The 24,106-nt window shown below is 37.9% G+C and overlaps 1 protein-coding gene across 3 annotated transcripts in view; it reads left to right on the top strand.

The window, feature by feature from the left end:
• WWP1 (WW domain containing E3 ubiquitin protein ligase 1) overlaps positions 1-24,106 on the top strand; it is a 100,130-nt gene that overhangs the window by 26,901 nt on the left and 49,123 nt on the right. For 2 of the 3 annotated variants that reach the window (XM_063451274.1, XM_063451276.1), the window contains exon 2: positions 9,926-10,011. In XM_063451274.1, coding sequence (XP_063307344.1) covers positions 9,945-10,011 — 67 coding nt within the window. In that variant the 5' untranslated portion in view covers positions 9,926-9,944. Of the gene's footprint in view, positions 1-3,480; positions 3,575-9,925; positions 10,012-24,106 lie in introns of those variants that run through there. The other variant, XM_063451275.1, reaches the window with a different exon arrangement.

Below are 24,106 nucleotides of genomic sequence, written 5' to 3'. Positions count from 1 at the left end.
AAAGAAGATCATACTGCGGATCACCTTTTGGGGGGCACTTGTTATTATCACTAAAGTGCATAAATCTTAGTATGTCTTCATATCTTTCCCTCGTCATTGTCTCGGCAAAAATGGGGGTATTGCAAATAGGACGTTTAGACCAATACATCCTAATTGTGGGCTTTTTAATTAGCCCCATTAACATGGTCAATTCTGGCACACTGGTTGGGTTCCATCTCTCTTTCCTGGAGATAAGAGTCTGGATTGCGTGCCAGATATTGCTCCGCATAGAGATTAGTCTGGGTGACTATCTCCCCAAAAATCTCATCCCCCAAGAACAGCTGCATAACATCCAGCGCACTATAGGCAGACAGGTCAGCCTGTATGCCAGGATTGGCTGTAAACACTGGGATGTCTGGGGAAAAATTATTAGGGGGTACCCAGCCATCTGCGCCATGTTCAGCATTAGGGGAATCGTCGATTTCCCCTGATGGTCCTGCAGTATCTGGCACATAGTCCCTGTCTCCTGCGTCACTCCCTGCTTCACTCTCTGAGGCAGTGTCAGTCGCCTCTGAGTCGGCCGCTAACAGGGCATAAGCCTCCTCTGCGCTATACTTTCTAAACATTGTTAATACAGCTAACACAGCTAACAAAACTCTAACTAACTGTTGGACAGCTAGGATAGATATCAAAATGGATATTTGCATCTACACTAACTAAAAAAAAAATATTTTTTTTTAAATTCCCTAATTCCCACTAAATTGCACCCACCAAAATAACTAAATCACAAATTAATAAAATCAAATAATAAAATGTAACCCCTTAGGGTTATAAAAAAACTAAAAAAATAACCCTTGAAAGTAAAAAAACAAATAGATCACAGTAAAGTACTGTGACCTGTATATTGATCACTGCTAGCAGTGATCAAGCAGCAGGGAAAGGGTTATTTTTTTTTTTTTTAATAAAGGGGAAAGGTATTAGGGACTTTTTTTTTTAAACTTAGCTATTCTTCTGGGACACAATGTAGCACCGATCCGTCTCTCTCCACTTCACAAACCCACACGAGGTAGAGGGAGGCGGATCAGTTATCCCAGCAGCATTGTGACTGCTGTGACTGGCTGTCACAGTGATCACCTGGGCTGGGATATCGGGATTTGCTGCTGCTGGTCTGCCCCTGACTCGGAGGCACCCAGCAACAGCGTTAACCCCGCGATCGCCGGTACTGCGGCGATCGGGGGTTAATTTTAACGCGTGACGGACGAGGTCCGTCACTAGACATTAATGCTTTCCCATGAGTGACGAATCTCGTCCGTCACTCGTCGTTAAGGGGTTAAATTATTGAGAGAAATATATTGATTTTTTTTTTTTTTTGTAAATCAGTAAATGGCTACTAGTGGATGTATTAAAAACTTTCACATTTGAACAATTTAAAAAGGCTTGGGATAGAGTCTGTGATGTTCTGAGCTGTGAAGAATGCTTTGGGGGAATGCATGGGCAAGCAACAAACAATTACTGGGCTTCATGTGTGTTCAATGTTTCTTTGTCTTGATAGCTGAAAAACACTTAGCAGAGGATTATGGGAACTGTAGTCCACAGCTGCAGCACCATAAAGCAAGCAGGCACTGGTGCACCTATAGCATGTAGTGACTTAATTTCAGTGAATACCAGTTTTAGAAAAAGGGTCCAGGCACTCCAATTTTTCAAATACTGGTATTTACCTTCTGGGCTTGTCCTGGCCCTTTGTTCAGCTAAGCACCCTATCTTAAGTGAATTGACTGCGGTTCCTTTTCCATTTTCTGATTTCAGTGAAGCCATTACTATTGTACAAACAGTGTCCAATAGAAGCAATAGTTGAGTAGATAAATGATAAAGAACCATTAAACGTTAGCCCAAAATGTGAGTTCTTATGGGTATCAGAAACAAAGATACACCTTGAAATGAGTTTATCCAAGGGATAGATAAACTAGCATCGGCTCACTCTTTATTACACTGATGGATGATATTGAGATTTGTTGCTTGCGTTGTGTATTTTCATAGATCTCTTTACGCATAGATGGTGAGATATGAATACCTTAAATTTAAAAGACAGTATACCGCACTTCAAAATAGATACTGACAGTGACCTGCAAACCTAATTTTTACATCCTAAGCAGGAATAGGAAAATAAAAATAAACAACTTCAGGTGGTACAGAATTAAAATAGAATGCACTTGCCTGATACCCCCCCTCCTCCCGGCCCTGCACAGGAGTCTCCATGAGATACTGCCCAGTTTTCTGAAGGTGGCTGTGCACAGCAGCAAAACTCTGGCTCCAGTACAGAACCACCGAGGAAGGTGGGATGACAACCGCGTGTACGTCTACATGCCGTCTAAATATATATAGGACCGGAAGTAAAGTGTTGCCCTCTGACATCTGAGACAAAAGTTGCAGGCTTATAATGTGTACCTGCAGCATGTTTAGCAAATTACTGCAGTTAAAGCAAATTTGCCAAGGAGACAGGGCACTTATTTGCACCATTACATATATAATCGGCTTACGTTGGAGATCATTAAACATTTGAAATTTTGGATCAACTTATTTTTAGGTTTACTATGAAGCTCATCTTGTCTGTTGAGAAACAGAGCCTGGAGTGTTCCACTAAATCTGACGTCTAACCTTTCATTAGCAACACACCATATTTTTCATTTCTGTCAGTTGGAATTGTGTTGGACAGTATGTTTATTACTTAATTATGGTCATTATAACAGCTTCCACAGTTTGCTAAAGTAGTCATTAGACACTTAATTATCTTCTGTAATAACTATTCCCCTTTGGGTGTAGTGTTTTTGGGTGTATGTAATGGGAGTGGAGCTTGTTGTTTTGTTGTGCTGCTTTTAGCTAATGTAACATTATAATGAAACGTTTATCAAATACCTTTATTATGGACTTCACTACATTTTACAGGTTTTCCCAGACTGGACATGTTTTCGCTAATCATTACCTCTCTTTAAAATATAAACTCCAGTGACTTATTTCATATTTATACCCTTCATTCTCACCAAATATATATATATATATATATATATATATATATATTACACAAACATATACATTTTTGTGGAATATTACAGTATTACTTCAAATGTAGATTTTCTTGTTTCCCCTCATAAAATTATTTAACACCTTAAGGACCATTGATATTCTTTCCCATTATGACATTGTCACTAAGCAGCCGCTTGGCCAGTTTTGTATGTTGCTCTACTTGTTTGTTAAAGTGTAGTATAATTGGTGCACATGTTCTAGATTTAATTCTGGAATATCGTATATTAGACGGGTGTTGAGAATTTCACAGCTATGGCCCATTAGTTGTGAAGTGTTCCCTTTTTCTTATTCTATTTAGTTTTTGTTTATATGTGGCGAAAAATGTCTCCAGTACCACATCAAAAAAGTAAGCAGCTGCAGTAAAATGCGAGGAAGTTTGTTCCAGTCTACACATTGTAGCCAATGACATCAGAGTCACATGACTGGCACGGATCAGAATCTCTGGCATAAGGAGGGGGAGATCTGCTGCTGTAGCCGCTGGGAGTGTTTTCGTGACATGCTATTGACTCCACAGGTATTGTGAGTGGATCTTTTTATTATTAAAGTATTATACCTACTGCGATGGCATTTCAAAATACTTGCTGCACAGAAAGCTGTAACACATGAATAGATTTCATTGTTAACTGGCACGCCGCCTGCAGTGATTTCTAGTTGTTAACTCATGCCTGATCACTGGTTTTCCATGCACCATTGATTTTCTCTGCTTCGAAAGAGATCTAGGACTGGAGCAGGCTACCTTCAGCACTCCAGATCTTGTGAACTGCATCTTCCTTGATGCTTTGCCAGCATTCTGACTGTAAAAGGATTCTGGGAAATGTAGTCTATAACATCTGGCGTGCCGAAGGTTGCCAATACCTCTAGGTGTTATGTTTTCGCACACTTTGTACACCAAACCTCTGCTGCTTAAATTTGCCTATTTGGTTTTGAATTTTTATTTTATTCTAATCTCATTAAAATATTTCTGGTTTGTCAAATTACTAAACCTTTTGAAAAAACAATGTTTCAACATGCATATCCTTTGATAAACAACATGTACCTTTGCTCTATTGTGCAAGCTCATCCACACAGAAAGCTCTAGTTGCACTGTGATCATGATTCAGTTCATTTTTTTTCTTCTTCAAAATATGAAGGCTTTTCTCTGGGACCATTCCTCCCCCCTCCCCCCCTCCTGCCTCCAGCTGGTCCTTGGTCATGCCTTGTTGCCTTGACCAACCATGGGTTTGTTGAAAAGTGTTTCTGCTATTATGTGTTAATTATTGCCTTCACGGAGATGTTTCAATGTGGCAGGTTAGTAACATGTATATGCAGTTTTTTTTGTTTTGTTTTTTTGGGGGAGGGGGGGGGTGTGATCAAAGGTTTCCAAGAACTAATGGAGGATACATTCCAGAAAAAAGCAAGGTTGACTATCTACACCTTCATCAAATCACACATTTTCAGGAATTGACCTTTGAAATTAAAATTGTAAGGCCACAATATCTATTAATAAAATAGCTAAGTTAGAGATTGTTTTCCAAAAGGGCTAAAAGCATATGACCGGTGGTAAAATTCTGATAGCCTTTGGTTAAGTGAATAACTTGGTTAATGTATAATGGTCATTAATTTAAGGCAAAATGAAGAAGATATGTTATGGCCGAGAAAAGATCTTATGGTAACTGATCAGTTATACCCATCATCTTTAGTCAGAAGTAAGGATTAAACATGGTCTGCTTCACATTGCTTACTCTCAATACAAAGCAGAAACATCCTGCAGAACAAATATTTTGTATATGTAAGTGGATTATTCTCCAAGTCTAACCAGATGGTAATTAACAGCCCTGCAGATCCTAATTCTGGCAGTTAATTAGTCTTAAATGTTGCTTTATATAATAAAATGTACTTTTTACAATAATTGGGGCCATGGGAATAACATTTACCTGGGTTTTCAACCTGTCTTATTGATTGTTAGAGAAACAGTCTTGGATACATTAAATGTACAGGTTTGTGTTCAGCCACCGGGCTGTACAGTGTAGCCAGGAAACAGATAAATTAAAACAAATTCATGACCGCAAGGCCCAGGCAAAAGTATACATACTATAATACACAACGGGTTAAGAGCCTTGTTCCAGTGTAGTATAGACCAGAACTTGACAAAGTTATTTGTGATATTAAAGCCAACATAAAAGTTTATCAGCCTGGGAACTGTTGTGGTCTAGAAATGGCTCCTGCATTACGTGTCACAAGGTACCGAAACATCTCAGGTACTCACGTAGAACACCCTTATAATTTACCGGTCTATAAAACTGTACATATAAGTATAGTATATTTTATACCAGTGTTTCTTAACCTTTTTGACATGGGCCTAAATAATACATATGGCACAGCCTTGGTTATCGACTCTTCAATTTTCAATTGATATATAATATTTAAAAAAAAAAAAAAACACCTTAAAAATTCCTTAGACTATTTATGTGTTTGTAGTTGCTTGCTGCTAGATGATTGTGGGGTACTTGTTCCAACCTTGGAAGACCAACTTAAGTAGCATGGAACCCAATTTTGGGGCCCAACCCAGTCGTTAAGACATATTGTTTTAGTTCATGTCCTTTGGATCTACAGCAGTTTTTTCTTTCTTTCTTTCTTTCTTTCTTTCTTTCTTTTTTAACCACCTACTGAACAAAGTTGAATCAATTAGTAGTTTAATTCCTAACTGAGAATATTAAAAAAAAAATGCAGTTGCGTGCATTGTATCCTTCAGTCCACAAAGCTGTGACAAGTTTTTACACCTCATTAGTCTGTTTGATGGGGGTACTATAACCACTACAGCATGTTGTAGTTCTGATCCCAAGAGAGCCATTGCGCTTTCCCACAGTAAGTAGTCAAACTGTCCTCTGGGTACCTCTGGTCTCACCATTTCTCATATCATTAATGTGTAAATCCCTATTTTCACATTAGTGATAATTCCTCCTATCATCGTATGGAACGCCATTATCTCTGGACACTCCTTGCCAATTAATTTTGTTCAAACAGGGCAAAATTGCTATTTCTATTGCAAAAGGGGGAGCTTCTTAGATATCCATCAGAAATTGAGGCTGGAATAAAGGCACTGGTTGACCTTAGGATGGTTTTATCGTAGAACAAGCTGGGTCTCTCCTGGCATCAAATCAGTAAACTACCCCTTCAAATCCCATGCATTCTAAGGCTACATCATGTAACTGCACACCACTATATTGGTCACACAGACCATAATCTCAAAGTGCAATCAAGACCACGGATAAAAATTTGATCAATTTTTGAGTGGATACATATTGTAGAAAAGTTCTATTTGTTAATGTAATACATAATTTCTCCTCTCTGTTATGAGCTTTCTTAGGTAGTATCCCAGATTGGTGATCCGCTTATAGTCGGGGGCAACGGTGTACCCTCTAGATTCTGCTAAGAGTCCGCTGTCCACAACGTGAGCTGGCTTCTGAGAGGTTGCACGTTATAGGAATTTTATTACATTCGTTAGAAAGTAAGCATTTGCATAGCTCTAGAGGAGTTTGGATTAATAATAGCCCTTTGTGAAACAGTGATCTGTTCAAGAATTGTGCCATTGTTAACAAATATTCAAACTTCTAGCTTTGAACATTGATTCATTAAAGTGACGGGAAAAAAAAACCCAAACGCATTTGGATGGTGCAGTTTAAGAGAAATAGCCACTGGTAGGTTTACACTTCTTTATGTGATGCCTGGCATAAGGACTGTCTGCATTTGCATGGTTATATTGATATATTTCAAGATTAATCCAGTCCCCTAAAGCACTTCCAACTGAATCATTTTTTGGGGGACAGGGGGCTGATTTTAAGCAAAATGTTGTTTAATTGTAGAGTCCTTTAGGCCATCACTGCATAATACAAATGTAGTTCAAAACAACGCGTGGTGCCATGTGTACCTTCACTACAATATACAGTGACTGTGAATTCTCAAATTAGAACTTTCTATCTACTGCTGCAATGGACTCTATCGTCCTGAGCGCGAAAAAAAGTGTTAAAGCCAAGATTGGTCTTACTTGCAATCTCATTAATTCTTTACTTCCTAACTTTCTATTTTCCATATCCCTTTTCTTTTGTTAATTGGTTTCCAAAAAAGAGCGAGAGACAAATATGTCTGCATTAAAGCAATTAGTTGCTATAAGACAAATGCACAAATATGTTATGGTGGTATATTCTAGATTGTTTTGCTTGCTCATGTGCGGTGTAAAAAGTGGTTTGACATCTATCTCACTTCTACATGGGTGGATCTGATCTGGCCTGGGAAGGACCCAAACTGGGAGCAAGTGTTAGTGACTGCTGAAATTGGTTGCTGTTATTTTGTAGAGATGCATTGAGGCAATTAAACTGTTATTCCAACAATGTATACTGCTGAGTGCATAACTATCTAAGTTGGTGTTGGTATATATGTAGCACTGTTTGCTTGCCGGCGTGAAGTTCTGCGCATCAAGTAGGTAGTGCACACCCAGGTGCTACTGCAATTTATTAGAGGACACAATATAAACAAACGGTTCGGGCAACAAGCCCTTCCTCAGTGCTAATTTAAGACATCTCTCTTTTTTGACGATATTATTTATCATGGTATGGGATTAGCTGCAATTATCTTTTACCACTATTAGACTGATGCAGACTTATATTATTTGAGACTAACACACTATGCTGATGCGATTTAGATGTACTGAGATATTGTCAAACTGACACTTTTTATCGCTATTATTACAATAGATTGAGCTTGCTTTTTGACTATACAGGAATACATTGTGAATTACCACATCGATACTTTGTATCATATTTCTCCTTCTGACACACTGTTACTAGTAGTGAGCAGACTTGCCCTGTGGGATTTCTCACATTGTATCTTATTATTTTTTTGATACATATGTGTATCACGAAGAGTGTTAAACTCATCTATTGATTTACACTGTTCTTTTTAATTTTACATTGTATTGCCGCTAGTGACTTTCGTCTAGTTAGGCAACCCTTGCTGGGGCTTACCTTGGATAGGTGTCCCCTATCGATTAATAAAGTATTTGTTATTTTTCTTCTTGTTCTTTAGTTACCCAATAAAGGCAGTGGGAACAGATTCCTTGCTTTCCCTTTTTCAAATTTGTCATTACATTTTTGAGGGTTACCCCCTCCCTTTCTGTTCCTCTAAGACCCAAGACATTCACTCTGAGGCTAATTTCTTCTAAGTTGTGCCATAATGCTTACAATTACATCTTTAACACCGGGTAAATACTTATTACCTTTAGTGATAGTTACACCATATGTACTTATATAGGAGTTTTTTTTAATTTTTTGTTTTGCTCAGATAACGTCGTGCTATATGGTGATATGAACACTTATTTTATTTTTTTTTCTCTCCCTTTTTTTTGCTTAACAATATTTGTGATTTTTTTTTTCCAAAATGTTTTTGCCATATATATTTCTTTTAGTCAAATTCTCATGTTATACAGAATTGTCAATGATTATTTTTTTTATGTGTATGTTGGTCTACACATGAAAAGCATTGTGATGTTAATACTATCTTTTGTATTTTTCTATTGTATAAAATTGTTGCCATAATGTAGTAATACCAATAAATTCTTAGAGACGCTATAGTCACCAGAACAACTTAAACTTAATGTAGTTGTTCTGGTGAGTATAATCATTCCCTGCAGGCATTTTCAGTGTCTCCACCCTCTGCACGGAGACACTGAACTTTCCTTATAGAGATGCATTGAATCGATGAATTTCTTTGAGGAGTTGCTGATTGGCCAGGGCTGTGTTTTGCTTGTGCTGGCTCTGTCCCTGATCTGCCTCCTTGACAGTCTCGGCCAATCCAGTGCTTTCCTATGGAAAAGCATTGTGATTGGCTGAAATCACCAATTGTAATGATGTCTGCCAAGGAAGCAGATCAGGCGAAGACTCAACAATAGACTGGGATAAAGCTAAGATTTAACTCTATTTAGGGAGATAAGGGGGGCCAGGCGAGCTAGATGGTGGTTTTAACACTATAGGGTCAGGAATACATGTTTGTGTTCCTGATCCTCTAGTGTTCATTTTAACAAGCACTACCTGAGGTGATTATAATAATCCAAATAGCCCTTTAGTTTTTACCAGCATCTTCGACTATATGTTGTCATCTGCTCTGCCTCCCATTTAATGTTCTGTCCTCTTTGACGTGCCATCCAATCAAATGCTTCTCATAGAGAAGTCTTGTGGATGAGAAGCACAAGCGCCACATTCTTCCGATCAAATGTTTCATTTAGAGAAGCATTGATTGATCGTTTGACACCCTCATGCTGTGTGAGAGGGCTTTGAACATAAAGAACAGCATTTGACTCTGTTCTGAAAAAGAAAGCGCCATAGTGGTTGTCAGTGCAATTGCCCCTTGACGTATTTTCAGAACAACAATGTGTTACGTTTACTTATATACAAGATCTTTGCAAGAACGTGGCTTCCAACCTATGTCTATACATAGTTAAAGGTGTGCATAAAGCTGCAGCAATAATAAACCACATAACTTGTGCTTGGAGTGTTCGTTTAATGATTGTTCTTGCTGCTTTTATTTCAATGGTAGGAAAAATGTAAACAAATATTTTCTATATTTATCTAGTGAATGAATGTGTAATGTAGTCATATTTTTCTAGGTGAGTTATAAAAGATTTGTTATGAGATAATAAAGTGCAATGTATTGTTTATATTGCAGTGTCTCTTTAAGTGCTCAGTCAGTGGTACAGTGCCTCTCTGTACTTCGAGATGTCTGATTAAGTCACCCATGACCGAATGTGCACTAGACAACTAGGAAAATAAGCACACTCTGCCCATTGCTGTTTAGTCACTGTGCTCACATGATCCCTTTTTCTTTTATTTCGCAGGCCTGACCTGTAACTGGACATGGCCGCAGCCTCACCAAGGCCGGCTACGAGAAATAGTCATGAAGATTTAATGCTGCACGTGACAGGTAGGTTTTTATTGTGTCTGCAAGATTTTTTGATTTCTTAACACCGTTTCTGATGTACTCTTTATTTTAGGCACCTGTTAGTGGTTGAAGTTAAAATATCACATACAAACTCCTTAATGCATGGCAATATATGATTGGTCTGTAGCTAGACTACAACAGTCATTACTCATGACAATAAGAGTCCAATGGCTGAAGTTACATGTTCTAGTAAATCCAGTTTAGGACACTGCGACTACACACTAACTTAATGTATGCGGCATATGGAGTTCTAGTATATTTACTCATCGTTCAAGAACGTTTTTGATGTATGACTTGTTGGAGCAGTCGTTCATAACTTTGGCACTGCAAGGAATTATCAAATGCATTTCCTGTGATGGGTGGTTGGGCATCGTTGGGCAAGTAGTAGACTTGCAAACATCTGCAGTGCTACAGTTGCCATTAGTTGATGGTGTTTCATGGCAATGTAGTTTAAGTTTGCAGTTATAATGAACACAGTTTAATAAAAACATGTAGCATTTGTGATTATTTTTTTTTTGGTATGTCCATTTACATATGATCTTTTGTGCATTATATTGTGTGTGTGTGTGTGTGTGTGTTACAATACATTCTTTGACTCTGTATCAGTTGAATTCAGATCTGGAACAAATGTTGGTACTTGCTGTATAAGAAATGTAACATTTATATGTCTGTCTGTATGTATCGGGGCTCAAAATTACAAGGTGCACACTGCTAGACAGGCCAAAAGTAACTTGTAAGCCTGGATATGGACCATTGTACACTCACCAGGGATTCAGTGGAACTCGTCATGGCTGAATTTTGATTTGCCAGTGGCTAGTGCGGTAATGGAAATTTTGAGAACTGTCTATAACTTTGCTTTGAGATGGAGACTATATACCCCAACTAAATATACAATTACCGTCGCATGTTTGTACCTTTTCTGCAGACATTTGACCCACTGCCTTTAGTGATGTTTGAATAAAACAAATCTATCATTTTGGATCATTTAGACTTTCAAAGTAATCCTGTATTCACATAAACATATAATGAAAAATGGGGGAGATTTATTAGTGTTAAAAAATTGGTTCAAAAAGAGTGGGGGGGGGGGGGGGGGGGTGAGTATCTTTAGGAATATGTGTTTTTAAATAGTGCTGTTTAATAATGCATTTGTTAAACATTCTCCTTGTTGCTCCTTCTTAAAATAACAACATTTTGACAGTCTGTTGTAATTCTGCTTCATCCGAGCTTTACAGCTGTCATACCTCCTGGGCAGTGCAATCTCTTCTATGGTTTCCTGAGTCGGTGAAACAAACCCTCTACTTACACATACCAACCACCATTAATATTAATTATATACTAATTTTATTCATTATGAAGACGGGGAAAGGAAAAGACTGTGCGTCATGAATTGTCAAACATTTTTTGTTTTTTACCCTTCTGTGGTGGGAATTCAGCATTGAATTTCTAATTACCCCATCTGGCCCGGAGTGGTAAATGTTGTGGGCTATATTAACCTCAAAGTGCTTTATCTATTAAAGGAACACTATAGTGTTAGACATACACCTTTGTTCCTTAGAACTATAGTGTCAGTTAGCCATAAACTTATTCCATCGCCATCTCCTCTGATATCTGCAATGGAGAGACGATAATGTGCATGCACAGCAAGCGTCTCATGCGCATTAGGCCTACCTTATAGGAAAGCATTGAATCAGTGTTTTCAAATAGGGATTCAGAGTGAGGACTTTCAGCATCTCTTCATTGCATTAAATTGGGTAAAAGGAAGTGCTTCTAACCCTGCATAAATGTTTTACGTTGCAGGACTCAGGGGTCAGGGACAGTGCACCCAGACCACTTCAATAAGATGAAGTGCCCTGGTGCCTATTTTCAGTTCATATCTTAGGTGATGCTGATTGGCGCAATGACTGGAGGTGGGGCCAGCAACGATGAGACCGGCATGATGTGGGAAAAAGGGTGAGCGGTAAACATTCCAATGCGATATTAGTGAGGACGGTGACCAAAACATACACAAACTGATACACACACACTCACACTCGTTGACAACATTTCTAGTCGCCATGGTGACCTGGCACCTTGGATTTGTGGTGTCCTGCAGTAAAGAAACTAAAATGTTTCTATAAAGCAAAATCCAAAAAGAGGTACTTTGAAGGTATAAGTAAAACTGCATTTAAGGACTGATCATTTTTTTTACTATTCCTTATCCTGAAATGGTTTATCAAGAACTGACCTTCATAATATATTATTTGTATACACTCTGTAAATCATAGAAAACAGTTTTCCCCAGCAAAGTCTTTTAGATGATACATGGTCTTCCTCCTAATGTTTGGATCACTAATTGATGTTTTTCTTTTTTTTATGTGAAGTTGAGCTTTGTGATTCACTGTTTGACAAGTTGTGTTTAATAAGCAGGTGTGCCTAATGAATTGGCCACTGAGAGTGTGTTTAGAAAATCGCTAGCAAACATAGGGAAGCATGAATTAGGATATATAGCAATACTTTGCTTTTACCCACTAAATTTGAAATCCAAATGCCAGAATTTAGGCAAAAATAGTCACTGTGACTTTTGCTATTATCGTGGCCTAATTTTGCCTCAGTTCTGCCATTTGAATTTTCAACTTAGTGGCAATAAAATGTCTATGCTCTTGCTGTCAGTTTGGTTAATGCAGTGTATATGTGAAATCTAATCCTTTATGTAGTGTCTGTATGCTAAATTTACATGACTGGTACAAAAGCTTGCTTTATACAAATGTACTGTCCTAACAAAGCTTTTCAAAAGATGATTGGAGATAATCATAAACGGTGAGCGAGCTGCATGTTGTCTACAGGTTATGGTACTGAGAGAATATGGGTGCAATCTCAAACTGGTTTCAAACACGTTGACAAAAAATGGAGGATGTGCTAAACCCAAAGTGAAGTGCTTGACTTGAATTTTGCTTGTAGCCCACATTCCAACCACTGTTTAAATTATTTACACCGCATTCTCAAACTCAAATGAGAGGAGTCCAAAACGATACTGTGAAAAGCTTCAGAAAATCTGAGAAAAATTGTGTCATTTTGTTCTTCCCTTAAAACTATATTTAAACTCTTCACATCATTGGATTTTTTAATTTTTTTTGCAGTTGTGGAAACTTGAGAAATCACAAACAAAGCAGAGTTCTCTGAATCATGATCATAATGTAAAACATAATACCACTGAAGACAGTACTCGCAAATCTTTACTTGTTTCTTAAAGAAACATTCTGTTACAATAGAAATCTATTCTATATGAGAAGCATTAACAATGTTGGGCATTATCATGCCTGTGCGTGATGGCGTCGAACATAAAACCTTAAATATATACAAATCGAAGCTCTTAAGGAGGAAGCAGCTTTGACAGCCTGTCTGCCAACCACTTTTCTCAGAAAGGCTATGTTTTACATTTTCAGACCAAAAAAGCTCAAGGATTGCATCTATACACCATGGCCACTACATTAGGGATTTTGGTGAATAGTGTACTAATCAAGCTGTTTGGATCAAGACAGATAAACACTCCCTATAGCACCAGTGTCCAATGCAGTGTCGTTAATAATTTTGTCTTGTGAAAGAACTGAATTATTTTCTAGCACAGATAATATATATTATACGCTAGCCAGGTTTTAAGTTACTCGTTATTGTAAGCCATAGTATGGCCACTAGGGGTGAATTTTAACGTTCATTCTACTTCTATCCATCTAAACCCGGCTTTCCTCCTTGTGTTTAATGGGTCTGATCTGCTCTTGTATCTCATTCTGGATATTTTACACATTTCTGCATGTAACTTTTAATACCGGTGAATTTATTTGTAATTTTTTTCTACACTGCAGCAGATTATATTTGTATTCTTGTCCTTAAAGGACCACCACTATAGTGCCCCCACCATCAGGGTCCCACTCCCGTGGCGCTGAAGGGGGAGGAAGGGGTTAGTCCCTTACCTTTTTTCCAGCGCCGGGCTCCCTCTGCGCTGGGACTCTCCTCCCTCTTCTTTCGTCATCAGCTGAATACGCATGCGCGGCAAGAGCCGCATGCGCATTCAGCCAGTCTCATAGGAAAGCATTCTCAATGCTTTCCTATGGATGCTGGCGTCTTCACACTGTGAAAATCACAGTGAGAAGCGCCTCTAGCGGCTGTCAATGAGACAGCCACTAGAGGCTGGATTAACCCTATTATAAACATAGCAGTTTCTCGGAAACTGCTATGTTTACTGCAAAAAGGGTTAAACCTGGCACCCAGACCACTTAATTAAGCTGAAGTGGTCTGGGTGCCTATAGTGTTATGGAGTGTGAGCTGTCATTCACTCAAAGACATGCTTTATTGACTTTATTGTAGACCTTAAGAAAAGCAGTATTTTCTAGCCGAGTTCATCATTGCAGGAATTTCCTGCATTTATTGGCAAAACACCACAATCTGTGCCGCTAATTACATTTTCAAGGGCCAGTAAAATATCCTGTAAATACCTCAATGCTCTGGTACACAGCCTTTGTTAAACTAACTGGAGGATCCACTGTTATGATATCTAATGGTTTAGAATGTCTCTTCTACTTAAACCATAAACAGCTGCAGATTGTACTTATTGTTATCACTGTGTGGTATCTATATTCATGCAGAGGTGTTTATCACAAAATTGATTATGCTGCAAGCTGTTAAGAGAGACTATGAAGACCCTGCTCGACAAATTAGTAAATAAGAAAACCGCCATTTGATTTTATTTTAAGCCTGCATCTGTTAATGCGTTTTTTCAATTAGACTTGGTTCTTACAAGTTGAGTGCTATAGAAATGTTCCTTCTTTAGCAGGTGGTTTTCTTGCATTTAGTAGACCAACATTTAAGGAAAAGATCCAGCTCTAACGCACTGGAAATGATGTAGGTGGGGGGAATAACTTGTCTCGCTAGGATATACGAGCGGGAACAACAGAGGGCAGATGTATGGTGGATGGAGAGCTAGTAATTGTCGGGAACCATGCACTGATCTCACCTCCACAGCACACCTCAACCTTCCCCCCCATAATAAAGCACCTGTGTGAGCCATCCAGTTATAACTATCTGTAAATGAACCTCCCCCCAACCCGAAGTATGACTTCAGAAATAAAGGTTGTGTACAATTAAGGATGGAAAGGAATAATTACCAAATACCTGGGATCCACTATCTTTGAGATATTCCCAACTGCTTTCTCAATGCATGTAATGGATTCCACTGAAGAAATGGGACATTTGGGAAAAGGTAATAGTTTTCCATAAAGATCAGAAAAGTGTCATCAATTCTTCAAACTGGCCGTTAAATTTGTATACTGTACAATACTATTTGACATAACATTGTCATTGAATATGGTTTACTGGGACAAATACACGTTATAGTCTGTTTAATAGGGAGCTTGCCCAAGCAGTTTCACAACCAGTTTCATGTACAGCCGAATAATGGTCTATCCATTCTGGAAAGCTTGCTCTAGGAGGTTATTCCAAGTTACGGTGTTGGCTTGTGTGCAGTATGTCACCAGTAAGAACTGATGCTTTTATTTTTTTGGCTAGCTCACCCACCACACTTCCTGTTTCAACCTCCTTTCAGTTTCCCAGTTCAAGTGCAGTACATCGCTTAATAGTTGGTTCTATTTTTTTTATTTTTTTTTTCAGCCACGTCGCTGATCTCACATCCTATTTCAACATCCTGTACTTTGTACAGCTTAATTTGTTTGTCTTTATATAGAAGACTTTAAATGATGGCACTATTCTTTTCTATGTGGCATGGATCAACTTAAAACATCTGCCTTTATTGTTGATGCTCATGGGGAATTATTCAGATATATAAAGACTAACAAGACTACTTTATATTGTAGTGTTTATGGTACAAAGAGGCTATACCCTTTTTTTGTTTGTTAAAACTATTTTCGTTCACCTCCTGATGTACATAATATTTGTGTGACGTAAGCATGCATTGTTACGGTATAATGATAGAATCTGACAGAGTGTAGAATTCAGCCTCTTTAAAGTTCTCTAGCCAATTTGGCATGTCAGATTAGCAATGGACTGTTTCTATGAATTGGCAATAATACACTTTTTCAATTTAGGGTAGGAAATCGTGAGTGGTGATTTGACCACTCTAGATCAGTTTCTGAGGTTCAGCTCAGTTTCTTTCTCAGAGCATACTGCTTTGTGTGAACAACAATTTTGTCTCCCCTGCATTTTGAAACCTAAAATAGAAATCATTTTGATATTAAATATCTAAAGGTCTAGGTTAAATAAATGCATTTTAGTGCACTTGGATAAGGAAGTTAAAATAAAAATATGCATTTATTATGTTTCTAAAATCCTACATTTTCTGCAAGTTGATCTATCCCCTCTTTGCCAATCGCTAACTTCCTTGTTCTTACTGGGTAGTTTCCAATTAATTGCTTCTTATTTGGAATATAAAAAACAAACAAACATAAAAGTAAATATTAGTGATAAAAAATAACTTTATTAAATAAATACTGAATCTTTTACAAACTACGTATATAAATAATATAATTTACCCGTGTTGCACTGTAATATATTCTTCTTGTAGTGCAACAAGCCTGAACTAGCTTTGATTTCTGGCTTCAACCTATAGGAGGCTGCTTTGCATTAGCAGGCAATGAACAGAGTAAGCACAATCGGCACAGAAGAATGATCAAGTCTATTCAGGAAATAGTAGGGAGGCTGTGTAAGTAACAGTCAAGGGAGGTGTTGTTAGGGTTGGAGAAATAAAGTGGTCTATCTCCTATGTGACTCAGAATGGAGCAGTAAGACTGCAGGTGTGGGATTAATGCACCACAACCACTTCATTAGCTAAAGTGCTTAGTTACCCTTTGTTTACCTATCCCTTTTATATTTAAAAGAACATTCCATTGAAATAATTGAAAAGTATGTTTTCACGATTTGGAATTTTATATAACATTTTCTAAAAGTGTGTGTGTGTGTGTGTGTGTGTGTGTGTGTATATATATATATATATATATATATATATATATATATATATATATATATATATATATATATATATATATATTATTAAAAACAATTGCAACCTTTTATAAGCTTTCCAAAAAATAATGAATCAACATGTAAAGCACTCAAACAAGCTTGAGTACTTTGTCAAGTGTTATTTGTATGTATGTATGTGTGTGTGTGTTTGATTACCTATCCCTTTATATTTAAAAGAACATAACATTGAAATAATTGAAAAGTATGTTTTCACGATTTGGAATTTTATATAACATTTTATAAAAGTGTGTGTGTGTATATGTATGGACTGAAACGTCGACTTCTGGAATAAAAGGTTTTTTCTATTTTTTGTTTACATTGAGAGACCCTGAGTGCTAGCATTTGATTGAACTGTATATTTTGTGTTGCTGAGCACCGGGCAATATCCACAGGAGAGCTGGAGTGCAACTCCCATCACTTTTTGTTTGTATGTGTATATATATATATATATATATATATATTATTAAAAACAATTGCAACCATTTATAAGCTTTCCAAAAAATAATTAATCAACATGTAAAGCACTCGAACAAGCTTGAGTACTTTGTCAAGTGTTATTTGTATGTATGTATGTATGTATGTATGTATGTATGTATGTATGTATGTGTGTGTGTGTATGTATGTGTATATATATATATATATATATGTATGTATGTGTATATGTGTGTGTATGTATGTATGTGTATATGTGTATATGTATATATACCAATTTAATGTTCTGGAGGTCAGAAAAAAAGTCAAAATGAGCTGGCATGGAAACCAACCCACAATGCAGAACACACAGGAAATGGATTTATGAATTGTTATGCCACTTTTTCCCAACAGAAAAGTTGCACAATTTTGACACAACGTGAATTCGGCGGTCTTCTAAAATGAAAATTTACTGTAAAGAAAATTGTCACTTTTCAGATCACTCTGATAAATATGATGAAAATAATGACTGAATTTAACCTTGGTTTTTTAGAACACTTTGAGAAATGTCCTTTACTGTTCCTTCTCCTCCATGCAGCTTCATGTTAACATGCGTTCAAGATTATTTTCAGTGCTTTAGTAAATGATGATGCTATCTGTACAGTGTAGCTAGGAGTGGCTGCATCCCAGATTGAAGGTAGGGATGTTAAGGATAATAGCTAGGACCTACTTTGTGTCATGTGAGTTGAAATCTAAACCACCATTGCAACTGAAATGTGCATACCGTAACCACATTTCAATTTTCTATAGACTTTTTTTTTTTATTTCAGGGCAGGGAATTCTGCACAGCCAAAGCAACTATTGTGACCTTTAAAAAGTGTTAAATCTATCCCCAGCACACTGCCTTAGGAAGCCTTGTTCACCATACTGGAATTGGAAGAACATTTCAGTTGAGGTCAATTGGTGAAGAAGAAAGCAAGATTTTACATTCCTGACGTGGAAATGTGCCTGCCTGCATTAATTTCCATTATTTAATTCAATCACTTACTAGCGGGCTGAATGTTGTGCTGATAGCAAACGCTATCATTGAATTATATATTTTTTCTAGCCCTTTTTAATATACTCTGAACATATTTACAGAATGACTGCATATCATTTTCTATTAAACATGTATCTTGTAAATGGAAACGTCAAGAATAGCCACTAACATTTATTTTAGTGTTCATGATGCAAGGAAGCTATGGTTGCAGTGTTAAATTATTTTATTTTTTTTAAATTTGACAATTTGTATTTATTTTGTCAGTAAGCAACATATTCAGGGTACAGAAAAGAATGGGATAATAATTAATAAGATTAGATTTGGACAGTTGCTCCTTATACCGGGGGAGGGTACATAACAGAGGAGGGGGGGGGGGGAGGTTAAGGTAGGGGGAGCAGGGGATGGGTGCATCACAGGTTGATACAGACGAGCTTTTTTGTTACAGTAACAGTAAATCCACATTATTTCCAGTTCTGAACGACACTATGTCCCCACTGTAGCATGTCACACTATATCTAACAACATATCAACAGCAGCATCCCACGGGTGGTTGTGGGAGTGTGAGTAAGCATATGCAACTTGGGTATGTTGAGGACATTACAGCTCATTTGCTAGGTACAGCCCCTGGTGCTTTACCCGGTACCTTACCAGGTACCTTACCAGGTACCTCCATGTTTGCCAAAGCTCCCAAGTTTTCCTATAGAGCGTAGAGGGGGGGAAGAGGGACGTGTAGGAGGTTTCGTAAATCCACTGCTTATGCAATTCCTCTGAGGTTTTTCTTCTTGGGAAGGATCGTGGACTTCCATCTCCTTGCTATCAATTGCTGCGCCGTCAAGGCTATGTGTAAGGTCAACTTTCTGACGTGTGGAGGCATTTCTCTAGGGAGGTCCAGCAATAGACACGCCTGTGGGGTGAATGGGGGAGAGCTCTGTGTGGCTTCTCGGATCAATGTGTGGAAATCAGTCCAGTAAGGGAGTAGCCTTGGGCAGCTCCACCATATATGGTGCATTGTGCCCTCTGCTGCTTGGCATCTCCAACAAAGTGGTGAGGTGGAGGGGAAGATCTTGTGCAGTCTGGTCGGCACTAAGTACCACCGGTATAGAATTTTGCGATGCTGTTCAATGTGGGAGGTGGATTTTAGTAGCTTTAGTGGGTCAGATATGATAGAGTCCCAGGATATGAAAATTATTATTTTTTTAAACTGACGAGTATACCCCAGCTCCACAAATCCTTTTGGTGGCACTAAATTGACACCGTATCCCTATAACATAGTGAAATGTGGACATAGTGTTTTTAACGTTCAAGAAACACATTTCGGAAATCAGGTCATATTTACCGTTTAGACCTTTGGTTGCCACGGAACACAAAACACATCTTTTTATTTTCCTAAAATGCATACAATGTGTTTTTGTAAGGACCATGTTAATGTAGTGATTGCAAATAAGGGAGACAATTCTAAGTGTGGGTTGGAACTTTACTGGCTTTCCTCCATATGTGCTCTTTATAAACCTTACAAAATGGTCTGCAAAGATGGTAAAATCCCAGTGAAAAGGACATATGGGCAAAGCCTGGAAAACCTTGAACTGCCCATTATGTAATGCAGTTTAATCAGAAACATTTATTGTATGTCAATTAAATATAATGTGCAGTCACCCACATATTAAGTGAAACATGTAATTCATGTTTTGCTAAATATAAAAACCCTTTCTGCCCCCACCTTTTTGATCCAAAAATACTGATGCACTTGACATATTCTTTTAAACGTGTTCAGTTGAAATCTGATTGAACCAAAGACTACCAGAAATCCACGGTGTGCCCATAAACCACCTCTTATAGGAAAGGCTGAGCAGTGCTAGAAAGAATAATAGAATTCAGTGTTTGTGGAGAGCTTTGCACTCCGACTCAGTCTTTCAAATGCCTTAAGAAATCGTTCCCTTAAATGGGAAATCAGGGCCCTTGGCGTCCTCTCTACATTTAGGATAAGAATCTGGATCCAGGTGGGTAGGTATAAATTATATTTAAAATTAGTTTGAGACATAATTTTTTTTTTTTTTAAAGTAGTTTTCGGTCAAAATTAAGTCTTCTTCTGTCCTTCGCGTTTGAGACTATTTACATATTTATTTTGGACGGCAGACTATTTACTTTGTTTTATTATTTTTTATATTATATATATATATATATATATATATATATATATATATATATATATATATATATATATATATCTGTTAAACTAATTTTAAATAAATTATTCTTATAACTAAAAACCTGTATCCTAATTCCTATCCGAAAAAGCAGAGAGGATGCCAAGGGCTTCTGGTTTCCCATCGAAGAGAAAGCTTTCTGAAAGCTTGAAATACTTATTTAATTTTGCAGGGCACATTGAAACATGAATACACAGTGTTTTGTTTATTTTATGTTTGAGGTATTCAGCTGTATCCCATAGGAGGTCATTGAAATGTATGTTTTCACTATTTAGCAGATATACACTAGAGAAATTTAGTTCCCCCCCTTATTTTTTTTCTCTCTTTCTGCTTGTTTTCTTGGAGGTATATGAAAAAAAACGCTTATGAAAACACTCATTCGTAATTATAGGGGTCTGTTTGGCGCTATTTGTGGAGAGCATGGTTTAAATCCTGCATTGTGTAGGAACTATAGAAGAGTAAAAAAAAAAAAACTATTTACAGATGACCGCTACTAGAGGTGCTTCTGCTGCACTGACAGAGTACTGTCATGTGACATGGAAACTACATAGGAAAGCATTGATTCAATGCTTTCCTGTGGGAAAGTGTGAATACGCATTAGGTCCCCAATGCTGGACATGGCGGGAGGCAGACAGCTGGAAAAAGGCAAGTAAATCTTTTTATTTATTTATTTTTTTCTAAATTTTAATTCCAAACTGGGGGACACCGGAGTACAGCAAGGGAGAGGACACTACAGCATTAGGAATATAGATTTGTACGCAATTATATTAAAAGCTTACAGTATGACCGAAACAATCAAACAACGAGTCTTCGTCAATGATCAGAGCAGGTCACTGCTGCCAAACCAACAATGTCAGGAGGTGGGCAGAATAAAATCAAAGCTAAACAAAGTACTAGTCTTGTATAGAACCAAATCCACAAACTGCAAAAGGGACACCAATCAGGAAATTGATCCAATCCACCAGAGAACAGTGCAATCCAGTACAAAATACTTTATTACAAGAAAAATGCAAGTATCGTGGTCTCCTTATAGCTGGTATCACACTGACCTGATATATATGTAGTAATCCAGATAGATTTCTGTGATCCTGCAACACTGTGATCTTCTCTTTGGGCAACTCTTGCTGTTTCCTGAAAAAAATTCCAGTTTCCTACAGCTAGTGGCAGCTGTGGGAATTGATAGAACTGGACATCTGACGCTCTGCTTATTGTAGTTTTGTCAACTTAGACTTCGCTATAAGATAACGTAGACCAGTCCTGCACAACTTGGCAGTAGGTAGGGCCAAAATTAAAAGACTAAACTTCTTTGAGACGAAGATATGTTTTAGCGCCTAATTTTCCAATTATAAAAATAAACTATATATAAAATATATATATATAATACAATATATATAAATACAAATCCTTATACCAATTTCTCTGTAAAATCCAAACTCAAAAAAAAAAAAAGTGTGCGCACACACACGCGTTAAAATATACATGCTTATAGCCACCCGCCAGTTTCCTATGTTTTGGGTGCAGGAGGGTGACTGCCATGGTTTCCAGTGTGCTGGCTGAGGTTGTTGAGACTTAGGGGCTGGCTCTTACAGCATTTGCCCCTTCCTCTCAAGCCTTCTACTCTGTCCTCATGTCTTCCCCAGTCCCGGACCGCCTCATAACTACCTCCTCCCTTCTGCGTGGCTCCGCATCTCTCTGGGAGGATGTGACAGGGTGTCACTTTCTCCGAGGCTGCTGATAAGCAAGGTTGCGATGTTAAAGGGGCACAGTGCCCAAACTGCCCACTGTTGACAGTGGCCCATCTGGTGGCCGTAAGTGCAAGGGCCTCCCGATTTGCCGCACAAAATCCTTTGGCTGGCCACATGTTGTGCCGGTCTGCCGTAGATCCTACTTGAATGAAATTGCAATGCAAGCAGTATATTTGTTTATTTCATAAAGATTTTCTTTGAATTGCTTAAGTGACCAGGTGGTGACTGGGCTGCTTTTATATGCAAGTTCTTATTGTATGTAAAAATATTAGGTGGTAACATTCTCGCTGTTTGCTAGTAAAGAGCATGCTATCTGTCAGAGTATGCAGTGCAGCCTAATGCACAATGCTGCCATCTGGACTTCTAAACTATTTTCCTTTAGGATCGTATGCCATTCCTCACAGCACATTCCCACTTATGTTTACTACTTATTGGATATTTTTGCCGCTCTTTCAGCGCTGTAAACAGACTTTCAAAACACTTTGAGTGCTTGTTCCTAGGAATGTTTGTCACAGGGGAGGCTGCGTATATTTTTTAACATCTAGCAATTTATTTTTTAAAGTGTTTGTGCTTGATACTTTCTTTTTCTTCTCCTAGTTCTGTATCAGGGTTTTTTTTTTTACATTTATTCCCCCCTCACCCCCTCCTTTCGGTTTCCCATTTCTACTTCCCATTTTCTGGTTGTCTACTGTTCTGGAACTGTAATGGCTTTTTAACCTTTACACTCTTCATTTTAAAGGCTCAGTACAGCCTCTCAAAATAAAAATGACATTTATTGTGAGAAGTAATGGCCTCCGCTCTGTCACATTTTGGGGGATAAGTGCAGCTTTCAATAGAAATAAACACATTTTATAAATTATACTGGCTATACCACCTGTCTTTTTAAGCAGACAGGCGGTCCCGTTACTTCCTGGTTTAATTAGCTGATTGCCCAGAGCACCTGCCATGCAAAGGCGTTTCATTGAGCTGCATTGGGAAGTCTGTGATTGGATAGTCACATAGTCTGGGCGGGTTTAGAAGAGGAGGGCTTTCAAAGGCAAGCTGTTTTTACATACACCTCCAATGAAAAAATGCATAATTAAATGCATGCAAGCTTTCATTTAGGATAGATCTACTAAAGTGTCAGTGGAGTGTCCCTTTAAAGTTGGATGGCTCAGATGATTAGGTATTTTATGAAGAAATTCAATAAGGAAATTTACAGATAAAGTCCTACAGTCCTACAATTCCTCTAACTTTTTTTAGACATGGGGTAAACAACCTTTGGCACTCTAGATGTTGTGAAATACATCTCCCACAATGCTCGCAAAGCATCAAGGGAGATGTAGCCCACAACATCTGGAGTGCTGAAGGTTGATTACCAGTATTATAGACAATTGTTTGTGCTTCCAGGGTGAAAATCTGAATTTGGGATAGATCAGAAAGGTCTGAGGGAATAGGTGAGAAGAATAGACTATTGGTAATGGGAGATCGATACATGCCAAGTATGAAAGGGGAGTAGTCTTGCTCTAAAAAGGGCTCATATGGCCGCCCGGCAGACTTTATGGTTTGGAATAGTTGGAATAGGAGTATTCATATTTGTTGTGAACATGCAACCCAGCCATGAAATTTAGAGTGCATTCCACTCAAGCAATTGTTTACGAATTTTCAAACCGAAGTGAGTAGTTTTGTAA

Source organism: Pelobates fuscus, chromosome 4 (assembly GCF_036172605.1).
Source record: "Pelobates fuscus isolate aPelFus1 chromosome 4, aPelFus1.pri, whole genome shotgun sequence".
Lineage (NCBI taxonomy): Eukaryota > Metazoa > Chordata > Amphibia > Anura > Pelobatidae > Pelobates > Pelobates fuscus.
The sequence above is the reverse complement of the archived record's forward strand: the minus strand, read 5'-3'. Positions and strand labels throughout refer to the sequence as shown.